The sequence below is a fragment of the Equus quagga genome, unplaced genomic scaffold, assembly GCF_021613505.1.
Source record: "Equus quagga isolate Etosha38 unplaced genomic scaffold, UCLA_HA_Equagga_1.0 203_RagTag, whole genome shotgun sequence".
NCBI classification, from domain to species: Eukaryota; Metazoa; Chordata; class Mammalia; order Perissodactyla; family Equidae; genus Equus; species Equus quagga.
Genome location: NW_025798627.1, coordinates 3,090,367 through 3,113,058, shown reverse-complemented (window position 1 = coordinate 3,113,058; position 22,692 = coordinate 3,090,367). Strand labels below are relative to the sequence as shown.

General features: G+C 35.5%; 1 protein-coding gene across 1 annotated transcript in view; it reads right to left on the bottom strand.

Moving 5' to 3' along the window:
- LOC124233494 (GPI inositol-deacylase) overlaps positions 1–22,692 on the bottom strand; it is a 63,062-nt gene that overhangs the window by 26,759 nt on the left and 13,611 nt on the right. Inside the window, exons 4-12 of the mRNA XM_046650634.1 lie at positions 16,989–17,160; positions 13,517–13,674; positions 10,297–10,349; positions 9,378–9,444; positions 7,160–7,265; positions 6,373–6,428; positions 4,835–4,918; positions 830–876; positions 396–447 (exon numbers count right to left, since the gene is read on the bottom strand). Of these exons, the coding sequence (XP_046506590.1) occupies positions 396–447; positions 830–876; positions 4,835–4,918; positions 6,373–6,428; positions 7,160–7,265; positions 9,378–9,444; positions 10,297–10,349; positions 13,517–13,674; positions 16,989–17,160 (795 nt within the window). The remainder of the gene's footprint in view (positions 1–395; positions 448–829; positions 877–4,834; positions 4,919–6,372; positions 6,429–7,159; positions 7,266–9,377; positions 9,445–10,296; positions 10,350–13,516; positions 13,675–16,988; positions 17,161–22,692) is intronic.

Sequence of the window (22,692 nt, the reverse complement as noted above, 5' to 3'; positions counted from 1 at the left end):
ACTTTGTGTCTCTTTGAGATGCTCACTTCCCTACTGTAGGTCCTCTCCCAAAATGAATTCTGAGTATACTACTCAGCTTATATTTTAAGACAGATCGTTCCAAACATACCCTCAAAATGAATTAAAAAATTTATCTAGCTCTTGTTATGATACTATAACATATAGGTTTAATTTTACTTAGAGGATTAATATAGTTTTTTACCTCTGAAAGCCAAAAAGAAAAAAATTCATGTTATTCTCCATTAAATTTCTAGAGAAAATATTTCTAAAATATCTCTTAGTAAATCTTAAGTTTATTTAATACCAAGATGAACTAATAAAAGAACATATTCTAAAATGCCTATAGGCTCAAGCATTTTTCCACCTGCATAAAAAATTCTAAAGCCATAATTTACCTTAATTGTTGGCAGTAGTTCAGCTTTCCATGATAGATCAACTCCTTGCCGGCTTTGAAATAAACATGAAAATAGAATTAAAGGACAAAAATATAAAGTATTGTAAATTATAAGTAAGCTTCAGAGGAAAAAGAAACCATGTACAGACCCTTCAGAGAGCGTTCTAATGAACTGAAGTCTAAATCAATATACTTTATCCACATAGTCCCTTTGGGAACAAAAAATTTTTTTTCCTAGCAACAAACTATTCCAATGTTTACAAAAAGTACTGGTATGTTCATTTCCTTTAATTTTCATTTTAAAATAAATATAATTTAGTATAGCAGCAAAATTAGCTTAGGAATGTATGAAACTATTCTAAAAGTGTGATTTGTGAGGACTGTTTATGTTGAGAAAAATGAACAATGAAAAGGCCTTAGGTTCAAAGGACTTACCACATAGACGTGCTGTTTATGCAGCCAAAAATCCAACTATTTGTATCCTGTTGATTAATAACACAAAACAAAGCACACAAATATTGTAGAAAATAATTATATAAAATAGGCATCTTCAACATTTTACTCTTATACGACAGGGTCAGTGGGCACAATGAAAACACAAAATAGCAACTTGTTATTTGAAAATGTATCCAAGGAGTTCTGAAAAATCAAAGAGATCAAAGGTAAGCAAAGAAGTCTAATGTGAACATAGGTAAGCAAGTAACCCAGAGCAGCAGTGTGAGGAGGAGGGACCTGATGGGTGTCACTTCACAGCATATTGCCTAAGCATTTCCAGAGTTTGAAATAACACTTTCAGAGTTCAGCAGTTATGTAGTAAGCAACCCATATTTTAACAAAAATAGAAGAACGAACAACTAGAGGTGGACTTTTATACAAACAGTAAACAATCTAGAGCCAAGTAATAAAAAATAACAATTAATCAAAATAAAGCCTTTTAGTTTACCATTTGAGTTCTAATTTGATTACCAAGCAGATAACTTCTATGCAACTGAGAATGTGTGTGTATTGAAGCATAATTCCAAGGGCTAAAGATGAAGCTAGCTACTTATTTATCAGTGCAGCACGGGAATGCTAGAGATGGTTGTGATATTTTAACAATACTATAAATTTAGCTTCAGTCATTTAGGAGCAGTATGACCTAACAACTTCACTCCAACTTTTAAGGAAGTAGTGAGAGCAATACCCCATGATCTGATGATCCAACTACTGAAACCCTACCAGGGCATAAGAGGATCGGAAACACTGCTCAGATAGCTACATAAACTTGTCCTTAGTATACAGTAGGACAATAAAAGAATCAATCCTTTCATTCAACTGATATTTATAAAGTCTATTCCAGGGCCACGGAATTATGCTACGCCCTCAAGGAAAATCATGAATCAGGCGGAAATAGTCTCTGCCTTCATGGAGCTTAAATAAAATTTTAAGACATTTTTCAAGAACACAGAAAAGAAAGCTGAGAAGAAACAAACAAAAAACAATGTGGTCTTTCTCTGCTCTTCACTGCTGGCGAAATACTTGTGAGACTTTGGTATCAGTTGCCTTTGCTTCCCAAAACAATGGGGCATTATAAAGCAAGGCAACAGAACAGATCTGCACAGCCTAGACAAAGAACCAGCAGCCTCTCAAGATCCAACCCACTTTTGTAATGGGTTATTGAAGCTACTAAGGGAGCCTATCGTCAAAGATAGCCCTTATTATGAAAACTGCAAATATTCCACACTACTTACTTCGGTGTACAGGGAATTCTGACTAATTCATCAACAGGTTGAATAAAGTATTATTCAAGCCCACCCTAAAACATTGTGCTGATATAACCTAGAAGGTGTAAAAAGAACAATTTCAGTTCATCTGGTAAACACCCCTAACACAACTAATTACAAAAATTGTATTGAAAATCTTTTTAAAAAGTCACTCAGGAATTGCCAACTCATTCCTGAACTACAGAGAAAAGAAAATTCTACTTGATCATAAAATTTATAGATCTAAAACAAAAATCTGTCTAAGTGAAAAATGATGCCCTTGATAGCTGCTAAAATCTTTAGGTAAAAGATTGATTAGGAATCTTATAATGGCTAGATCATGCTGATACCACCTGACCTCACTGGTAAGTCTTTATGTCTCTGAAAGTGGGACAACCAGATATTACATACTTCCTGATGAGATAAGTACACAGCTCTACTTATAAAACATTCCTACCACAAAAAACGAATCTGAATCTAATCAAGATTCTAGATCTAAATACCAGTTTACAGAAAACATGAGGGATAGAAATACATGCTAAAGATTCAACAACAACACAATCAGCTAAACACAGAATGTGGGAAATTCTATAGAACATATAACTCACTGTCTTGAACAAATGAACGGCCTGGGGAAAGGAAGAGAGGGCTGTTATAAAAGAGACTTAAGATCCATGCAGCGGATGCAGATGCATGTGTGTGCACTGCGGATTCTGATTCAGATAAGCTAACGTAAAATTTAATCCAACAGAGGAAAACTGAACCGGATACTACCTGATATTAAGGAAATAGTAATTTTGTTGGATAAAAAAACGGTATTATGGGAATGTGTATAATTCTTATCTGTTAAAAAATATTGAAGTATTTATGGATGAAATAATAAAATGCCTAGAATTTGCTTTAAAAATGCTTCAGTCAAAAAAAAAAGGAAGGGATAAATGAAGTAAGAATGGCAGAATGTTGATAACGGTTAAAGCTGTGTGATGGTTACGTGAGAACTCATTATTGTATTTTCTCTCTACTTTTATATGTTTGAAAACTTCTATAATAAAAATTGAAAAGATTTTAAAAAATTCACCACATGATCTTATGCTAATTAATACCCATGGACCTTAACTACAGAAAACAGATCCTCCAATAAGCCAAATGGATAATTTGCACTTTGGCAAGGATTTTTCTCAATATAATACTGACATCATGACTTGAAATTTAGTATTGAGTATGGATATTTTAAGCCATAACTCTCAGGGCCAGATTCTCTTGGGATAAATTACCCATCTAGATTTTAGGCTGAGAGATGCTAGTCTTTGTGAGAGATGCAAAACTCTACTAATTTCACTAAAATCAGTATTCATCAGCACCTAGTCCACTACGCCTGCCTATTATCCTTTCTCAAGACTTTGGGGGCCTGGCCTGGTGGCGCAGCTGTTAAGTTCCTGCGTTCTGCTTCAGCGAACTGGGGTTCACCAGCTCAGATCCCAGGTGCAGATCTATGCACTCCGTGTAAAGCCATGCTGTGGCAGGTGTCCCACATATAAAGTAGAGGAAGATGGGCACGGATGTTAGCTCAGGGTCAGTCTTCCTCAGCAAAAGAGGAGGACTGGTGGCAGATGTTAGCTCAGGGCTAATCTTCCTCAGAAGAAAAAAAACCCAACTTTGGTACATATCAAATGGCAGCATCTACCATGTATCTAAGAGATACATTAGATCCTAGTTCTAAAAAATAGAAATAACCCTAAAAAAGGGAGAAGGAGGAACTCAAACTATGAAAGATGCAAAAATAAAGTGAAGAATCCTGGGGCATGCCAAAAACAAATCAGAACAGAGAGAAAAGAACCCAAATTGGGAAACAAATTCCTGAAAGTAAGAAATGTTGATAAGTGATTAAAATATTATTTAAACATTTTTTTTAAAGATTTTATTTTTCCTTTTTTCTCCCCAAAGCCTCCTGGTCCATAGTTGTATATTTTCAGTTGTGGGTCCTTCTAGTTGTGGCATGTGGGATGCTGCCTCAGCATGGCTTGATAAGCGGTGCCATGTCTGTGCCCAGGATCCAAATTGGTGAAACCCTGGGCCGCTGAAGCAGAGTGTGTGAACTTAACGACTCGGCCACGGGGCCGGCCCCCTATTTAAACATTCTTAATTAACAAAAGTATGCAACAGCACCTAACATTTTTTACAATGCCTAGCACAGTAGGTACTCATTAAAAAATACACAAACAAAATCATCACTCTGATGCTGTAAGTAGAAATAACGATAACAGTTACTAAACTATTCTAGAGAATATTTGGTATAAAAGTACTAGAAATTTTAGTATGAAAGCCAACGGAAAAACAGGATTTACTTTATAAAATTCCTACAGAATATAGCTTTGCTAAAATATATCTATTCTTTAAAGTACTAATAGAACTTTAGAAGTAAAGTAGCTTTGAATTGAATTCCTTCATCCTAAACATAGTTAAACTAAGGTAGAAAGACAGGGCGGAAGACCTCAACTAGAGCCAAAGGTGTAATTTAATAGTGTATTATTAGTTATGGAAAACATTTTGATTAATACTTTTCAATCAAATATTTTTCAACTAATTAGATTTAATAATAGTTATAGCTAAAGATGAGATCTACTAGATATTAGTTGAATGTGAAAACTGAACAATAGTTACCCTTTTAAATTGACATAAAATATATGAATTAGCTTACCAGCATGGTGCTCTGACAATAAACATGAGTGTAGATTTTTCTATGATTTGCAAGAGGAAATGTAAAATAGATCTTATCAGACTCCTAAAAAAAAGAGGGAAAACACAACACAACTATCATAAGAGTGGATAATTTCATCATTCAAAAATCCAGATGAAGTAATGAATAAGTGTCCTAATTTTATGATTCTTGGTGTTGTTGAGAACCAATATTCCGGGAATGGGAAGAAGATCCAGATGTAAGGCAGAGAGATCAAGTATAAACCATGTAGTCCTGAATGTGTCACAGAACTATGAGTGTGAATGAATTTATTTTGCTTTGGTTTGGTTTTTGACCTCACAGTCAAGATAAAATACATTCCTTAGCTCTGTCCACTGAAAAGGCCTAGAGATGCTAACCCATTAGCCATAAACATTTCTAGTGCCCAAATTATGGTTTTTAGACATCATTTCCCAAATAATAGAAAGAGCTCCTTATAGGAAAAGCTGATGCAAGGACTGGGGCAGGAAATTTACAAAATGAGCTGAAATATCTTCTCACACTAGACAGTGAGGAAACTATCAAAGACAGCTAAAGAGCAGCTATATCAAAAAGATTCAGGAGCCTAACTTGAAATGGCTTCCATGGGTCAAAGATAAACAATTTTAATATCAACTTTAGTATCAAAGGTAGAACACTTTTAGTATTTTAGTTCAGATGGAAATACAAATACGTTTAAATCTATGAGTTCATAATAACACCGCACAAAAATAACCCTAAAACTTCTTACAGTCACTGATGGAGGACATTTGTGAGCCGACTTACTATTCTGAAAACCAGAAAATATGAGACCCAAAGATCCAAGCAATTGTCATTTTTTTCTTCATGATTTGTTCCACTTTTGATAAATTTAGCAGATGAGAAATTTTTCTATATAGTGTTCCCGTTAATATGAAGAAGGAATAATCAAATTACAGTATCATCATTTTTGCATCCCCTTAAATGAGTTAATGACTTCAGGCATTCTTCATCAATAGCTGCTAACAACATAAAAAGAGAGTCAGTCCAGCAAAACTAAAAACCTGAATCTGATCAAGTGTCTAGATCCAACTACTGAGTCACAGGAGAGCAGGCAAATGAATACGCTGAATGATACTACAGGAATGCAATCAGCAAAATCAAGACTTTGAAACTCTTCGGGACAAATGACTTGTATTTTTCAACAAATAAACTGCAAGGAATAAAAAGGAGGGGAGGAAGCATTAGAGATTAAAAGAGGGATGAGAGACATCAACAAATAACAACCTGTGGACCTTGTTTGTATGTTGATTTAAACAAACAAATTGAAAAACAAAGAAACAACAAAAATTTGACAGTTATGATAAAACTGGAAAATTGAACACTGACTAGATATTTATTATTAAGGAATTATTATTAAATTGTTTTAATGTGGGGAAAACGATATGTGGGTATCTTTTTTAGAGTCTTTAACTTTCAAAGATAAATACTACAGTTTTTTTTTTTTTTTAAGTAAAAAAACCTACTGGTGGTCTACTTACGTTGTAAGCCACATACGTCCATTTGGACACTTTTACTGGAACCCACATAGATGTTCCTAAAGTAAAAAAAAATTGATTTGCTTGGGTTTTTTTAAAAAAAAATTAAACAATTTCTTTTATTGAATATTGGTGAAATATTTCTCAATCATAACAGAATTTGAAAAAGAAGTGGTTTGTGGAACACTGACTATTTTAAAATAGAAAATCTAGTAAGATGCTCTCTGTATACTCATCAGCAACTAGCAATCACATCAAGTTAAGCATTTTAAATCTACTTGATTTAAAATGATGTCTTTAACTCTTAAGGAAGTATCAACAGATGGAAATTAATATTTTATTTTCCAGACAAGGCAAGTAATTAAGTAGAGTATGACAGGTTTTATATTTAAAAGCAAAATTTACCAATGAAAATAAGGTGTTAATCCAAAAGAAGACTGAAGAGTGACTGATACTGAGAAACTAAGTAAAGAATAACAGAGTACATAAATAATAGAGTCATGTAAAATATGACTTGCAGGAGAATGAAGACATTTAACTCCAGCTTTAAAAATTTTCCATTTATGTTATTTTCAGGACAAAACTTTTATCAGCAACATCTTAAAAACTGCTTTTCTATTTTTTCCCTTCTTTAACCAAATCTCATAAGAAACCATTATAGAGAAATTAATATAATAGGATTATAGTACCTGAAGTACCACAGTTTCAGACTTCGTCTGCTAATAACAAATTTACCCAAAAATAATAATCAAAACTGCACTTAAAATTAAAACATATTATTATCACCAACCTGTTAAGTCAGAAATTATTGCTGGGTTTTCCTCAAAGTGTTTTGCTGGGTGTCTTATAAAGTGGTGATTCAATACTGACAATTTCTTCTTCGGATTTTGAGTTATCTAGAAAGAACAGTGATACATTCTGTATCCTTTTATATCCACTGTGATAGTTCAATGAAACTTTGTTTCAAGTAATAATGATAAGAGCCAAAAAGTTACTTACTCTGGGCCAGGCACTATTCTAAGTGCTTAAGATGTTATTAACTCATTCAATGATTATAAGAACTCTAGGGGATGATAACCTTTTTATCTGCATTTTAAATATGAAGAAACTAAAGCACAGAGAAATTAAGGAACTTGCCCAAGGCCACACTCCTGTTAAGAGTCTGAGCCAGGATTCAAACCCAGGCAGTCTGGCTCGAGTCCAGGCCTTCAATCACTACGCAATAGTGCCTCTCGAGTAACAGTTAAGAATAAAACACATAAAGACATACAGAACCAGAAGAGAACTTAAGAGAACCTCCAGTCTAGTGATTCCAACACACTAGTTTCCAAGCTCAGACCAGGGCCAATCCCACAACAAAGAATTCCTGGTCACTAGAGAAAACAAGAATTGCCAACTGTCCTTCCTTGGAAAATATTCTCCTTTACTCTGTCCTTTTTACTTTCCTTCCATCAATATCCTTTCTTTCATGAAATGAAAATGAAAGCAGACAATGGGATTTTTCTATTGTCTGTCCTAAAACATCCTAGCACAATAAATGTTGGCAACCTTGTATCAGTCCTTCCCTTTGAAAAAAAAATGTACTGGGGTATAAAATCCATTTAGAATTTTCACTATTCAATTCTCTAGTTTAAGCATTGAGGTCCTAACAGGCAAGTGATTTTCTCAACAACAAAGTGAGAGAATGACAAAGAAATGACAGTGAGGACCAGATCCACTAAATGTTTTCAATCCCTTTGGAAGTCACAATTAAAACAACATTGAAAAATGAAAAATGTTTGCATTCCATGACCAATTCACAGTGATAACTCTACGAAGCTGATTTACTTTAATAAATATACTAACTTAAATATGGTATCTTATGGCTTAAAATGTGGTAAAACACAGAACGATTTGGGTCTCTCTTTTGTTGCATTCTTCAGGAGAGAGCTATGTATCTATGATTCCCTCTACTAGTAGTTAAGCAGCTTTCTGGAGGGTTAAGGAAAAAAATACAGACACTATCCCACTCCCAAGAGAGAAGGCTACAGGAGCAAGATTCAAAGACACGATGATAAGGAGAGCATTGCCTAGAGATCTACTGAAGAAGAGGTCACACGTACTAGTCTTTCAAAGATCTGGAGCCTTCAGGGGACAGAATCCATAAATATCTGCGTTGCAATGCTTTGCATAATGAAAAGAATTGCCTAATACACGAGGAACTTCTCCACAAGGAAAGGCCAGAGCCATAGTTCACAGAACGTGTTTCTATGGAACAGTGATGCGCTGCAAGAGCTGAGGTGAAAGGCTGCTTAAGATGAGTAACAGCAAATATTCCCAAGTGATAAAACAAAAATTTGTTAATGGATAGAATTCTCTGAATTATGCTGAAATCTTTGGTGCCCACTACTATTTATCTGCTAGCAGACAAGAAAGAGATAAAAGAGAAATATGATGTTCCTATAAAGGGCACTATGATTTCCGGGTTTCCTGCTAATTGAAGAACTTGAAAAATCACTAGTTTGGAGACTTTATACGTGAAATCTCATTACAGAAAAGGTTCAGCTTCTAGAAGTACACAATCTAAGTCTGGTAAGCTTGGGTTACTCAATGAATGTAGATATTTTGATCCTATCAGAAAGATAAAGATATTTTTTAAAAAATTTAAAAATAATAAGATAGATCATAAGTCTACAACGTATTAAAAAAATGATAAAATAGCTTGTAATAAGTATTTCTATTAAGTTAAAAGAAGTTAGAAGGACATATATAAAATTTTAAATAATAAAGGGGAAGAGCAGGGGGAAGATTTAAGATATCCTTTCACTTTTTCATTTTCATTGCATTCTATCAATTACTAACAGTGGTCAAAGTATTAGCAGACAAAAATAAAGATATTTTGAGTCTAATTACAGTAATATAAGGTGTAGGCTTCTATTTTCACCAAAGTAAAAAAAAGTATTAAATCTATCACTGCCGTAACAAAAGCTTTTACTTTACTGAAATAATTTTTAGTTTAAAATACATACTTGTTTAGTATCAGCATCAATAAGATCAAAGAACGCTCGAATTGTAGTCAATTGCAACTGTTTACACCTAAAGATTAAAATTGTCACAAATGAAACTTTCTTTAAAAATACACTTTTGATACAAACACACACAATTCTATTATTTAACAGAATATCTGAGTTTCCTTTAATGCTGTAACCTCTAAAATTATTTCACAAATCATTATTAAGCATCTACCTTAAAGCTGACACCTATAAAATAAAGCAAATTAAATCTTCCTGGATGTTTGACAGTAGAACTGTCAGGTTCCCTCTGTCTCCCCTTGATCTCCTTGTCTAACCACAGCTATTGACGAACTGTTGGCCCATCTTTATATGCCTGAACTGTTGTGGTTCTTGCAGGCACCACTTATTGCACAGCCAGAAGAAGGTGAAAACAGCATCTTTAAGCCAAAACAGAGAGAGAAAATAATAGGGCCTATGTATTTCTTGACCCATATTTAAGCTATTTCTTTCTTTATTTATATTAAGGGTAAATCTAATTCCTAGTTAGTTTTCCATGTGCTGCTGCCTAGAATAGTCAACGCTGCATTAATCAAGTCCCTGAGTTTGGTGATTGGCCAAGGGCTCAGAAAGTCCTACCACAAACGCAACTGATTCTGTCCAACTATGACAAACTCTAAAATTTTTATATTTAACACTAGCTTCATTTGAGACTAATGCTACTGGTTCTTTGGGAGATGATTTTATGAGTTGTTAAAGGAACCTTCATCAAACCGAGACAAGAACCAAGGTTAGAGTTCTAAGCACCTAAGCTAATCTTTCTCACAAATCCTTATTTATTTACAGAAAAAGCTCTAAGAAAGCTAACAAACCAATCAATGCACTGATAAGAAAAGAGGACCACTACAAATCACCAAAATAAGCTATATTAACTCACCACACGATGGAGAGGTGGTCAGTTGAGACCCAGGTCTTAGGCACTGCTGAACTCTAAAGGAAAGGAAAAAAGCCAAAAGTCAAAGCACATTTGTTATTCTCTGAAAGGTTTGAAATTCTTACAAGCTAGTATTTAGACACATGTAACATTAGTTTTACTATTTTATAATGCATAGACATTTCTAAATGTTGCATTCTTACAAAAAGTGGTCCAAAAATATTAAGGTATTTCCTGCAAAAAATAACATAATTCTCTGTCATTACTGCTCAGTCAAGCTTAAATCACCCTTTAACACTTATTAAAGCTATCCATAGATTCTTCACTGAAGTTTAATGTCTAACTCTTTACTACTGTAATAAGGAACTAAGTATAAGATTCTTGAATAAATCATAGTTTATGTGTAAGTTACAATAGATATTTTAGTAATTTCAGTTCTGACCAGACTACTATTTGATAAATTCTAAGATGTTACTTCTTAATCAGGATGTGCCCATGAAATTCCCAGGCCAGGAAGTTTTCAAAATAAATATGTGTGGAGACAATTTTAAACCTACCAAATCAGACTCTTATAAGTGAGGTCCAAACTTATTTTGAAAAAAAATCCCTAGACGATTAGGACATATATTATTGGTTAGAGACATAAGGACAACGGATACTAAAAAACATAACTATTTGCAAAGGCTTCCTAAGAATGGCACAGCACCCTTCAAGAACTAGATTCCTTTTCATACCAGGTTAACGACCTCCCTGTGAATAGCATCTTACATACAACAGGGGAATGTTAAATAAATCTGATATTATTTTCACAATCTCTCTCTCTGCATCATCGAAGACACAATGAGCTGCCCTCACCATAAACTGTCAAAACAAAACGAAAATAGGAAACTAACAACATAGATGCAAGAAAATTTACAGAACCTAAAATGTCTCTTTAATAAATGAGCTAAAAAAAGAAAAAAAGTAGGGATTTATAACTTCTAAGGAGTCATTGTCACCCTTGTACTCTGCAAATAACAATGTGTACTTGGGTTCCAGGCTTTAAAGCAAGAGGGATCTTACGTGTTGAACTTTTAAACGTTAGAGCTCATGTTTAGCAATTACTGCTGACAGTCTACTAAAAAATTGAGACAACCAGAGTTCACTGTGGTTCTAAGATTATATTAGCTGCTCAGTAGAGTAAGAACTCAGAGGAGACAGCATTTACCATTACCAAGGACACAAAACTGGTTTACTTGCATTCACTGTAATGAATGCATCTGTGCTAGAGTTGAAAAAGGGAAAGGCATCACAAATAATAAAGTTAGTTGCTCATGATCTCTGTGGTGAAAACTGCTGAATGTCCACCAAAATCCATTCTTCCTTTCTTAAACTCTTGGCTAGACTACATCTCTTAGCCTCTCTTACGCTAGGGTGTGACTAAGTTTTCTCTAACAGTATGACAGCAGGAGTGATGTGTGCCATTTCCAGGCCTGACTGCTCTCCTCCATGCTCTTTCCCCGTTCTCATGGTAGAAATAGTGATGATGAGAGCAGCCTTGGAAGTAAAGCTTTCAAGAAGGGGCTGCCTACTGACAGCCTGGGTCCCTTAATGGGACTCCTTCAAAAACCACCCATCAACTTAATTACACACCTAGGGCAGTTATATGAGTAAAACATAAACTTCTATTGTGTTTGAGTGCCGTTGCCTTCATTAGAGTATATTACAGCAGTTCAGCTTACCCTAATACAACTGTGGTCGCTAACTTAAATAATTTTTCTAGTCCCAAAAGGCGTAAATGTCATTTTGCTTTTCTTGAGATAATCATTAAAAACTGTTACTTCTAATTATTTTTTAAAGTGAATAAAACTCAGATTATACAATATCCAGCTTTGAGAAAATTCCCTAAGAAGTAAAATATTTTCATCGAAAATACAAGCTGCCTTGAAAGCAACACATTATCAAATGGATTAGAAAAGAGGGACACATACATATATATATACATATATATATATATATATATATATATATATACATACACACATACACACACACACACACACACACGATTAAAAAGACTAGTTTCTTGAAAGATAAACTGCATGATGTGGTATCAATACAGCATCATGCTCCAGACCAAGTCTAGGAAATGATCACATCCAATTTTACATGACTAAAATATCTGTGTTTACTAAAGAGTGGACATTTAGTGTTTTGAGGACTTGCAGCAAATATCTGCCAACAATATTTAAAATCAAATAACAAGATTCATATCAATAATGAGGTTTAAGAGATTTACCAGTCTAGTTCCAAAGCTATTATGGCCACACCATAACTCCTCCAGTTTTAAGAAAATGGTGGGTAACAGCAGAATAGCTTAATAATTTTTGTTCTATGTGTAGTAAGCATTCAGTAAATACCTGTTTAATGAATGCACAGCAATCTAAGATGGGGCAATAGTAGATGAGCTGAGCAAAGGAGTATCTATGAAGAGAACAACTATGAAACAAAACACTATCTCCTAAAAAGCAAAAAGAACTCTATGGATTTTCTCTTAAGAAATTAAATTAAGCTATATTTGGAGATGATGTGTACACTGAGTTAAAATGTTAAGATCTTAACTGAAGACTTCAAGGTTAAATATCTAAGAAATAATAAGTCCTAATGGAAACTTGAACTCACTTTACAGAGGCTATGTATCCCAGTTAAAGACTAAATACTTGATGTCCTAGCAGGGAAGAATAATTAAAAAATTAATTAATCGAGGTTCTGTTTATATTTTCAAAGCTAATTTTTAAATTTTAAAATTGGTAAAACCTGATTCAAGTTCAGCAATCAGGAGTATGTGGTACGTTTGATATTCCACTACTACTGTATATAGCATACCACTCATATAACAAGAGGCCCTTGGACTTCGGCCCACACTTTCTTTTACTTACAACTCTAATCAACGGATAGGCAACTACTTTGAACAAGAAATAATTATTCCTCATAAATAAGACCATTTTCACAAAGCTTCTAAGATCCTTTTCACTTTCTGTGGACATAAGCATCCATGCCTCTGCCTTCCCAACATAGTCCCATTCCTTTCTTCATATTCTCTCTCACACACACACGCATGCACACAGAGCAGTACTACATCAACGCAGCAGTCATTTCCAAGCAGCTACTACTTATTATTTCTCCTTTCATGCTTCACTGTGTCCATCATATTACGATTTGAGTAGAATCTAAAAAAGATTACCACAACAGATAAGGCACTGGTATGATGGCTTAATTTTGGCAGAAAAGTCAGTCCTGAACGAACTTGGTAATCCCGGAATCCTCCAGCTACAGAAAGCGTGGTCAAATTTATGTGTCTAGCATTTAGAATCCAATAATTGTTTACAGTCATATAAAAATCTGGTAGGAAATAAAAAAGACACACATTAAAAATTAGGAGTCATTCTCTGCAACAATAAGCTATCTACAGTACTAGTATTGAACTGAATTTCTGTGTAAGCCATCTGAATCACCTATAAACAATGTTATTCATACTTCTCCATTTTGAGTAAAACAATTTCTGTAGATATATTCTGCCTTCCCTATTAAATCAGAGCACAAATACTATGAGTTACAAAGGTATCAATAAAGAAAAAAGATATCCAAATTTTATTAGCTTTGATAAGCCCACATGTGAGTCCTACATTCCACGAGGATGCTGCTTATTCATGAGCTACAGTATATACAACATAGCAAGAAGAAAAAAACACTAAAATTCTTTCACAGATAAGAGTTTATTATATTAAAGAGCTGCAGATCTTCCTAATCATACCAGTGTCCCTGCTTATAAGGGCTTAGCAGCTCTCCACTTCAGCTAACCATGACCAAAGTACTTTTTAAGTTCTGAAAATACAATCTATCAAGACACTGACATTTACATTAGTCTTGACATATGCTGCTACAGAAAATCTGAGGGTTAAAGAGGTTCTACCCATTTATTGTAACAAGTAGTTCAAAGGGAAGAATCTGCAGACAATTTTTCTACTTTACCTATGGAAGGTGAGAAAATTTTAGTGTCAAAGATTTGAGGCCAGGGCAGGAGAGTTCTCATTTCCTCTTCTGATTTTCAAAACTTAATGCATTTTGACCCTGGCATTTGAACCCACTGAGGGCTTCAAACATTTTGGGGTAGCAAACTCCTCCCATTAAAAATCTCAGCAATATTTACTTAGATTGCGAACAAGCAGCCCCATTCCTAAGATGTGCAGGGCCTAGAACAAGAGTACCAACGGGGTACATACGGCCATATGTCTAAATATTTAAAAGTCAAAATTCCAGTTAACAAAATGTTAAATCAAATATATTTTCCCTGCCTACCTTGACAAATATATCATTGAAATAACCTGGAAAACCAGGTTCAAATTGAGAATTCTAGGACACCTCGGAGTTGCTCGCTGGATCATGGCAGCATAGAGAGAGGAGACCTCTGGCCCATCACTGTGCTACCCTCCTCTCTTCCCTCCTCAATTCCATCCTGCATCACAGAGACCTTGTGTGCACATCCAAGCTCTGTCTGTTCCTCATGCAAAACTCAAGCTTAGGGTTGTACACACCTGCCTCCAGGATAGATTCAGGTAAGAGGCCCATATAGGCCCTAGAAGTGGGCATGGGCATATGGGCAAGAAAAGTCTGGAGGCCTGGTTACATGAGCCATGGTCTAGGAGTAAAGGCACAGCCTCCAGTGGGGGGCTGCTCGGCCGGTACACTCCTGCCCTGTGGGGATGGCAGCACCAGAGCAGGGCCCTCCAAAGTGCAGAGCCCAGTGTAGGGTTTCATTTCCCCTACTGAAGGGCAGCATTTCCACCAAGTATGAACAGGGAATCTACTTCCAGAGGTAATATGAGTGTCTGTCTCCTAAAAACCTAAAATCCACCAACCCATGAGCTTTTGTTTTTTCATTCTAATTCTGGTTTAATGCAATAAAAAATAAATACAGAATAAATGGGAAAGAGGCTTAATTAGGGGAAAGCACACTGATCCTAAAAATCACTTTCAGTCTGAGATTTTTGGAGACAGATCATCACTATCTTTCAAAACAATAAAACCCGACTTTCTTGAAAATTCTTCCCTCAAAGAATTTTTTTTGCTGAGGAAGATTCACCCTGAGTTAACATTGTGCCAATCTTTCTCTATATTTTAGTATGTGGGCTGCCAACACAGCACAGTCACTAAAAGAGCAGTATAGGTCTGCGTCTGGGAACCAAACCCAGGCTGCTGAAGTGGAGTGCACCAAACTTAATGACTAGGCCACTGGGGCTGGCCCCCTCAATGAATTTTTAAAAATGTATTTTGCGTAATACTAATTTAATCCACATGGCTCATCTACATACACCATATAAAACACAGTAAGAGAAAGAGTTCTCGTGTGGTAACAAGTATTATGACTTGTCTACGCCTTTAATTTTTTTCCTAAACCTAATAATTATTAGAATTAGTAAAACAGATTTAAACAACTTCAATAAGAAAACTAAAATTTTTTATTAAAAGATTTCTACAGGCAAAGTTTTAAATGTAATAAGGAAAAAAATCAAACTTCACAGTAAGTACTGATGTACCAGATATTCCAGCAAGTAAGTTACTCCTTGGCAACGTTATGTTAAGAACAGCGCTTTGGAAAACCACTTTGGTTTGGAGTCACTAAGATATATTTTAGATAACTATAAATAAAATTTTCATCACAATTAAGATAATGCAAATTCTGATAGGGTAGGAAGTTGTGCAAATTTACTGAAAAGAATGATCTCTTTCTAAAGATTTTCTTCTACTCATAAAATATTCCAATAAGCAGTAAAGATAATACTTGACTTTCTTTAACAAAAAGTTGACATGGCAGGCATTTAATTCTTATTCTGTGACATTATCACTATTTGATTAGATGACAGCAATCATAAACTCCCACAGTTTATTCAAAATTCCCTACAACATCATAGAATTAATCCTAACTTGATTTCGTCTGTTATAGTAACGTGCCTCAATTAACAGGCAGTAGAGCACGCAAAGGTTAAGGGCACAGGCTCAGGAACAAGTTTGCCAGAGTCAAATACCGGCTCCACTATTCTCCTGCCATGTGACTTTGGGCGAGAACTTTATCTTGGCCTCTTTTGTCTATCCATAAACATGGGGATAACAATGGTACCTACCTCAAAGGACTGCTGTAAAGATTAGGTGACATAATAACACATCATGTAAACACCTTAATGCAACACCAAAAGACAGTAAGAGCTTAATAAATATTAGCAATTCTACCTCACTATAAAAAGTGTTAGCAGACCTATTTATTTAAAACAAGACATTTCTACTGTTTTACTTAAGTATAACCTTACTTTGAGGGGTACTGGGAGAGTTAACAAAACATAGGAGGTATAAACACACTTTAAGAGACCAGGAGTTATCCTCAAGAATAACTAAATTGAAGTCAAAGTGCCTAGGGATTATAAGACATATGCAATCCATGTTAAGATGCTATGGACAAAGAAAACTAACAGCGGTGTCAATTATGAGCCTAAGTTGAAAGTTACAAAGAGAGATGCTCAGAATTGGAGTGGCAGATTTGAAACTGAGCACTTCACACATGGATAAATCTGTAGCACACTCTAAAGAGGGCAGCTGCAAGGATCTGTTTAATCCTGAACAGCAATGGGGAGGTCAGTTGGTGTTTATGTAACAGTACTCACCCGTAATAAAACGATCTAATGGCATCACAGGAGCAACATGAGGTGTGGCTTGTGTAATAAGGAGATTTATCAGATCTTGTTTAAAATTTTTTAGTGTAAGCAATGCTCTTGCAACAAGGCCGCCCATAGAATGACCAATTATTGCCACACTTTTTGGAGCAAATTCTTGACCCTATTAAAAAAAATTTCACCAAGGCATAATTAAGGTTTAGTATCACAATAAAAATATTAAATACTTCTCTCTGAGTAATTTTATAGAAAAAAGAAAATTAAACTATTCATACAACCTCTCATCACAAGATAGAGAAATACATTTTCATATACTCGTGATTAGTGTATACATACTATTTTGCGTTCTGCCAAACATTTTTAACAGCTATGCTTTGGTTTTCTAAACCAAAATCAAAACACCTTGTCTAGCTAATCATGTTTTATCATTCGTTACATTGCATGTAAGAGATGTAATTATATTTGGTATATATCAGAATATGAGATTTTATAGAATACAAGAAGTCATTTATTTAAAATTGGAAACATTACAAAAAAGCCGGAACAATTATTGCCATAGCAATATACTACCTCATCAAATTGATACTTATTATCTCATCAAATTCCTCTCTATTGTGCACCTGGGTTGAAAAAAAAAACCCCAGCATTTCATAACATTATTCACTGACAATTATGTATTTTATTGTTTCACCAAATATTCCTTTCTGAAATATCTTTTCTGTCTCCATGCAGTATCCTCAATTCCACCACCAAACTTGCTCATCACCCTCCACAGTGATCCTTCATGTCAGTCTTTTCTCCTGTTACTATGAATAAATTGGACCTTGTGAAGAAAAAGAGTTAACATAGCAGGCCTGAGACTGCTATCTTTAGAACAGACTGCATAGGAGGCTGGTTCTGGGACCTTAGATTTCAGGGGTTCTCATCATTACCTGAACGATAAGAACAGCCCACAGTGCTGAAACTGTTTTGCAAACAATATGGTCTATGCTGAACCCTGCTGTCCTTCTGGTTGGGCTTTTGGTATGTGCTAGACAGAGGGTGTCTACATGATCAGCCCCCAGTAAAACTCTTGGGCACTGAGTCTCTAAGGAGCTTCTCTTGTAGACAACACTTCACACATGTCACAATTCACTGCTGTAGGAATTAAATGCATCCAGTGTAACTCCCCTGTGGGAGGACTTCTGGAAGCTTGCATCTGGTTTTCCTCTGGACTTCATCCCATACACCTTTTCTCTTTGATTTTGCTTTGTACCCTTTCACTGTAATAAATCATAAGTATAACTATATGCTGAGTCCTGAGTCCTTCCGGAGAATGAAGCCTGGGGATGGTCTTGGTGATCCCCAACACACATCAGATGTTAGCAAAAGACAAACTCTACAAATGTGCTCTGAAACCTATTCCTTTTGGCCTTCTCAAGTACCTCACTCCAGCAATTCTGACTTTCTTCTTGCATAGTTTCTCCCACTCTACCAGACCATTCTCACTAGTATATAAATATACTGTTATTCTCCCTTAAAAAATAAAAATAACTCTTATTACTCCCACTTTCCCCTTAGTGACCACATCTTTCTCTGTATCTCTTTATAGCAAATCCCTTCAAAAACAGTTGTCTATACAGTACTTGCTGCCTCCACTTTCTCAACTTCCATACACTCTTAAACCCACTCCAATCAAGGTTTTGCCCCAACAACTGCTCTTATCAAGTCATCAAGGAATCTAATGTCAATTCTCCACCCTCATCTTACTTGACTATCAACAGCGCTTGATATAGTTGATCACTTTTTCCTCTTTGAAATGCTTTACTTGGTTCCCTTGACAACATACTCTCCTGATCCTCCTCTTACCTCAGTAGCTGCTCCTTTTTAGTCTCTTGCTGGTTCCTTCCCATCTCCCCTCATCTCTTAATACTGGAGCGACTCAGGCCTCAGATCTCTTCTTGACCCTATTAGTGATGTCATCCAATCTCATGGCTTTAAATACATCTATATATTGTCAACTCTCAAGTTATTATCTCCAGACTGGACCTCTTCTCTTGAACTCTAAACTCCAGTTGCATACTAGCTACACCTGAGATGTCTAATGTGTATCTCAAATCAAACCTGTGTAAAACTAAACTCTTAATTTCCTCCAAATCTGTTTATCTGACATTTTTTTGCACCTCAGTTAATGGCATTTCAATCCTTCTAACTATTCAGCGAAAAAGTTGAGTGTCATCCTTAACTCTTCTTTCTCTCTCATGTTGCCCCTCATATCTGATCCCCCAGCAAATTTTGTTGCCTCAACCTTTAAAATGAACACCAATCTGACCATTTCTTATCACCTCCACTGCTACCAACTTGATTCAAGCAACCATTATTTGTTGCCTGAAGTCCTGCAATAGCCTCCTAACTGGTCTCTCCGCTTCCATGCTTATGTCCCTTCAGTTTATCCTCAAAGCATCCAGAATAATACTGTTAAATCAAAACATGTCACTCTGCTCAAAAACCTCTGCAGTGGCTTTCAATATTTTTTCAAATAAAAGGCAAAATTCTTAAAATTGCCTACAAGGCTCTATAATCTGCCTTTCCCCCAACCTCTCCTTCTACTAACTCATTCTGTCTGCTCCAGCCATACCAGTCTCCCTGTTTTTTCTCAAATCCAGTGTGCGTGCGCTTGCTTCATATATGAGTTTACTCCGCCTAGAGTACTCTTCCTAGATATCCAAATGGGCTACTCCTCATGTCCTTAATTTGTATTAAACTGTCTGCTTCTCAACAGAAGTCTTCGCTGAGCACCTTTATTTATAATTGTAGTCCTCTACCCTTGACTCCTTATCTCCCTTTCCTGTTTTATTTTTTTTCCTGGCATTTATCACCATATAAGATAGTATGTATTTTTCTTATTTATGATGTTTACTCTCTGCCTCTCCCCACTAGAACAGAAGGTCCAGGAAGGCTTAGACTTATGTTTTATTCATTGCCGAATTTGCATGCAGACTCCTGATGAATGAACGAGGTTTTCTCCATCTAAAAATGTCCTCTCACTTCCCCACATCCAAATTCTATCCATTCCACAAGATTCAGCTGTCTCTCTCTACCTCCTACTGTACTTGCTTATAACAGGAATCTTACTTTCTAAAAGTTTCAACTTAAAAGAAAGTTTATTAGTTCTATTGTAAATTTAATATTTCATCATTAGAGAAAATCTGAAAACAAAAAACAGAGAAGGAAAAAAAAAATCTACCTAAGGTATAATATTCAAGACATGATTGTTTATTGTGAATGACATTTATGGAAATCAATCTCACTTTGCAATCACATCTTATTTATCTCATCCAATAAATATCAGATGCATAAACGATCCTGTACCTAATATGGCTTGTTTCCTCTCATAATAATCAGGGTAGATTTAAGCTCAGTAACGACTTGCTGTCGAATGAATTTTAAAATCCTGGCTTATGCAGAGAATCATGATGTCTAAATTTCACTTTCAAGACGCACAGGAATACCACACCGCCTGGATGAACACAGCTTCGCCATTAAGTCTTGAATTTGGGCACTGCAGGTCTTCCAACCTTGTTCTTCTTTTTCAAGACTGTTTGGCTTTTTTAGGTTCTCTGCATTTCCATATAAGCTTGTCAAATTTTACAAAAACACCTGCTGGTATTTTGACTTGTATTGCATTAAATCTATTGGTCATTTTGGGGAGCATCAACATCTTAATTTTGAGTCTTCAAATCCATGAAGTTGGTCTGTCCATTTATTTTGGATTTAACTTCTCTCAGCAAGGTTTGCAGTTTTCAGTGTACAGATCTCAGACACTTTCATTAAATTTACCCATAAGAATTGCATTTTTTATACCATTGTAAATGCAATTTAAAATTTCACTTTCAATTTATTCATTGATCTTTTAATAATGATCATTTATCCTGTGACCTTGCTAAATTCACTTATGAATTCTAATAATTTTCTGTAAATTCCTCAAAATGTTTCTGTATATTTGTCATCTGTGAATCCAGACACAACTTTAATTCTTCTTTTTTAATCTTTATTATTTATTTTTCTGGCCTTATTGCACTAGCGAGGATCTCTGTACAATGTTGAACAGGGGTGGTGGGAGCAAGCAGAAGCTGAAAAATGGAGGAAAAGAACGACCTAGTACATAACATTAAAGACATTTGATTGTTTATTGTGAATAACATTTATGGAAATCTCATTTTGTGATCACACCTTATTTATCTTATCCAGTAGATATCTTATCAGATACCTAAATGGTCCTTCACCTAATATGGCTTGTTTCCTCCCATAATACTATGCATAATACTCCTAACTCCTCATATTGAGCAAGTTTGCTTCTATTCCTACTGTGCTGAGTTCTGTCTTGTTTTTTCTTAAATCACAAATGGGGGCTGAATGTAGTCAAATAAGTTTTCCTCATCTTCTGAGATGATCCTATGACAAGTTACACTGATTGATACTTGAATATTAAATCAACTCTGCATTCTTGGGATAAATCCTATTTCATCATGATGTATTATACTTTAAAATATTGCTGGATTGGATAGCCTAATTTTTTGTTGAGGATTTTTTTTTTTGAGGAAGATTAGCCCTGAGCTAACTACTGCCAATCCTCCTCCTTTTGCTGAGGAAGCCTGGCCCTGAGCTAACGTCCATGCCCATCTTCCTCTACTTTATATGTGGGACGCCTACCACAGCATGGCTTTTGCCAAGCAGTGCCATGTCTGCACCTGGGATCCGAACCGGTGAACCCCAGGCTGCCAAGAAGTGGAACGTGCAAATTTAACCGCTGCACCACTGGGCCGGCCCCTGTTGAGGATTGTGTATCTATGCTCATGAGGGATACTAGGTCTCTATTTTCTTGTCAAACAGTGTCATTATCTGATTTTGATAATCAGAGTTTGCTGGTTTCTTAAAATGAACTGTTAAGTGTTGTCTCTTCCTCTATTTTCTGAAAGAGTTTGTATAAGATGGGTATTATTTCTTCCTTAAATATTTGATAGAATTCACACTGAAGTCATTTAGCTCTAGATTTTTCTTGGCAGTAAGATTTTTTTTTTTTAAGATTTTATTTTTTCCTTTTTCTCCCCAAAGCCCCCGGGTATATAGTTGTATATTCTTCGTTGTGGGTCCTTCTAGTTGTGGCATGTGGGACGCTGCCTCAGCGTGGTTTGATGAGCAGTGCCATGTCCGCGCCCAGGATTCGAACCAACGAAACACTGGGCCGCCTGCAGTGGAGCGCGCGAACTCAACCGCTTGGCCATGGGGCCAGCCCCAATGGCAGTAACATTTTTAATTACAAATTCAAAAATTTTAAATAGATACAGGGCTAGTCAGAGATTTTATTTCTTCTTTTCTAATTTATGTTTCAAGGGATTTGTGCATTTCATCTGAGAGCTGTCAAATTTTTTGGCGTAAAGTTGTTCATAATATTCCTTTAATAGCTTCTTAGTATGCGTAGGCTCTGTACTGATGTCCCCTCTTTCATTCCTGATTTTGTTAATTTGTGTCCCCTTCCTTTTCTTTACCAGTCTAGCTATGGATTTATCAACTTTATAGATCTTTTCAAAGAATCAGCCATTGGTATCAATTTTTTTCTCTACTGTTTGCCTATTTTCCATTTCACTGATTTCCATTCTCATCTTTATTGCCTCCTTACTTCTATTTACTTTACTTTGTTCTTCTTTCCCTAGCT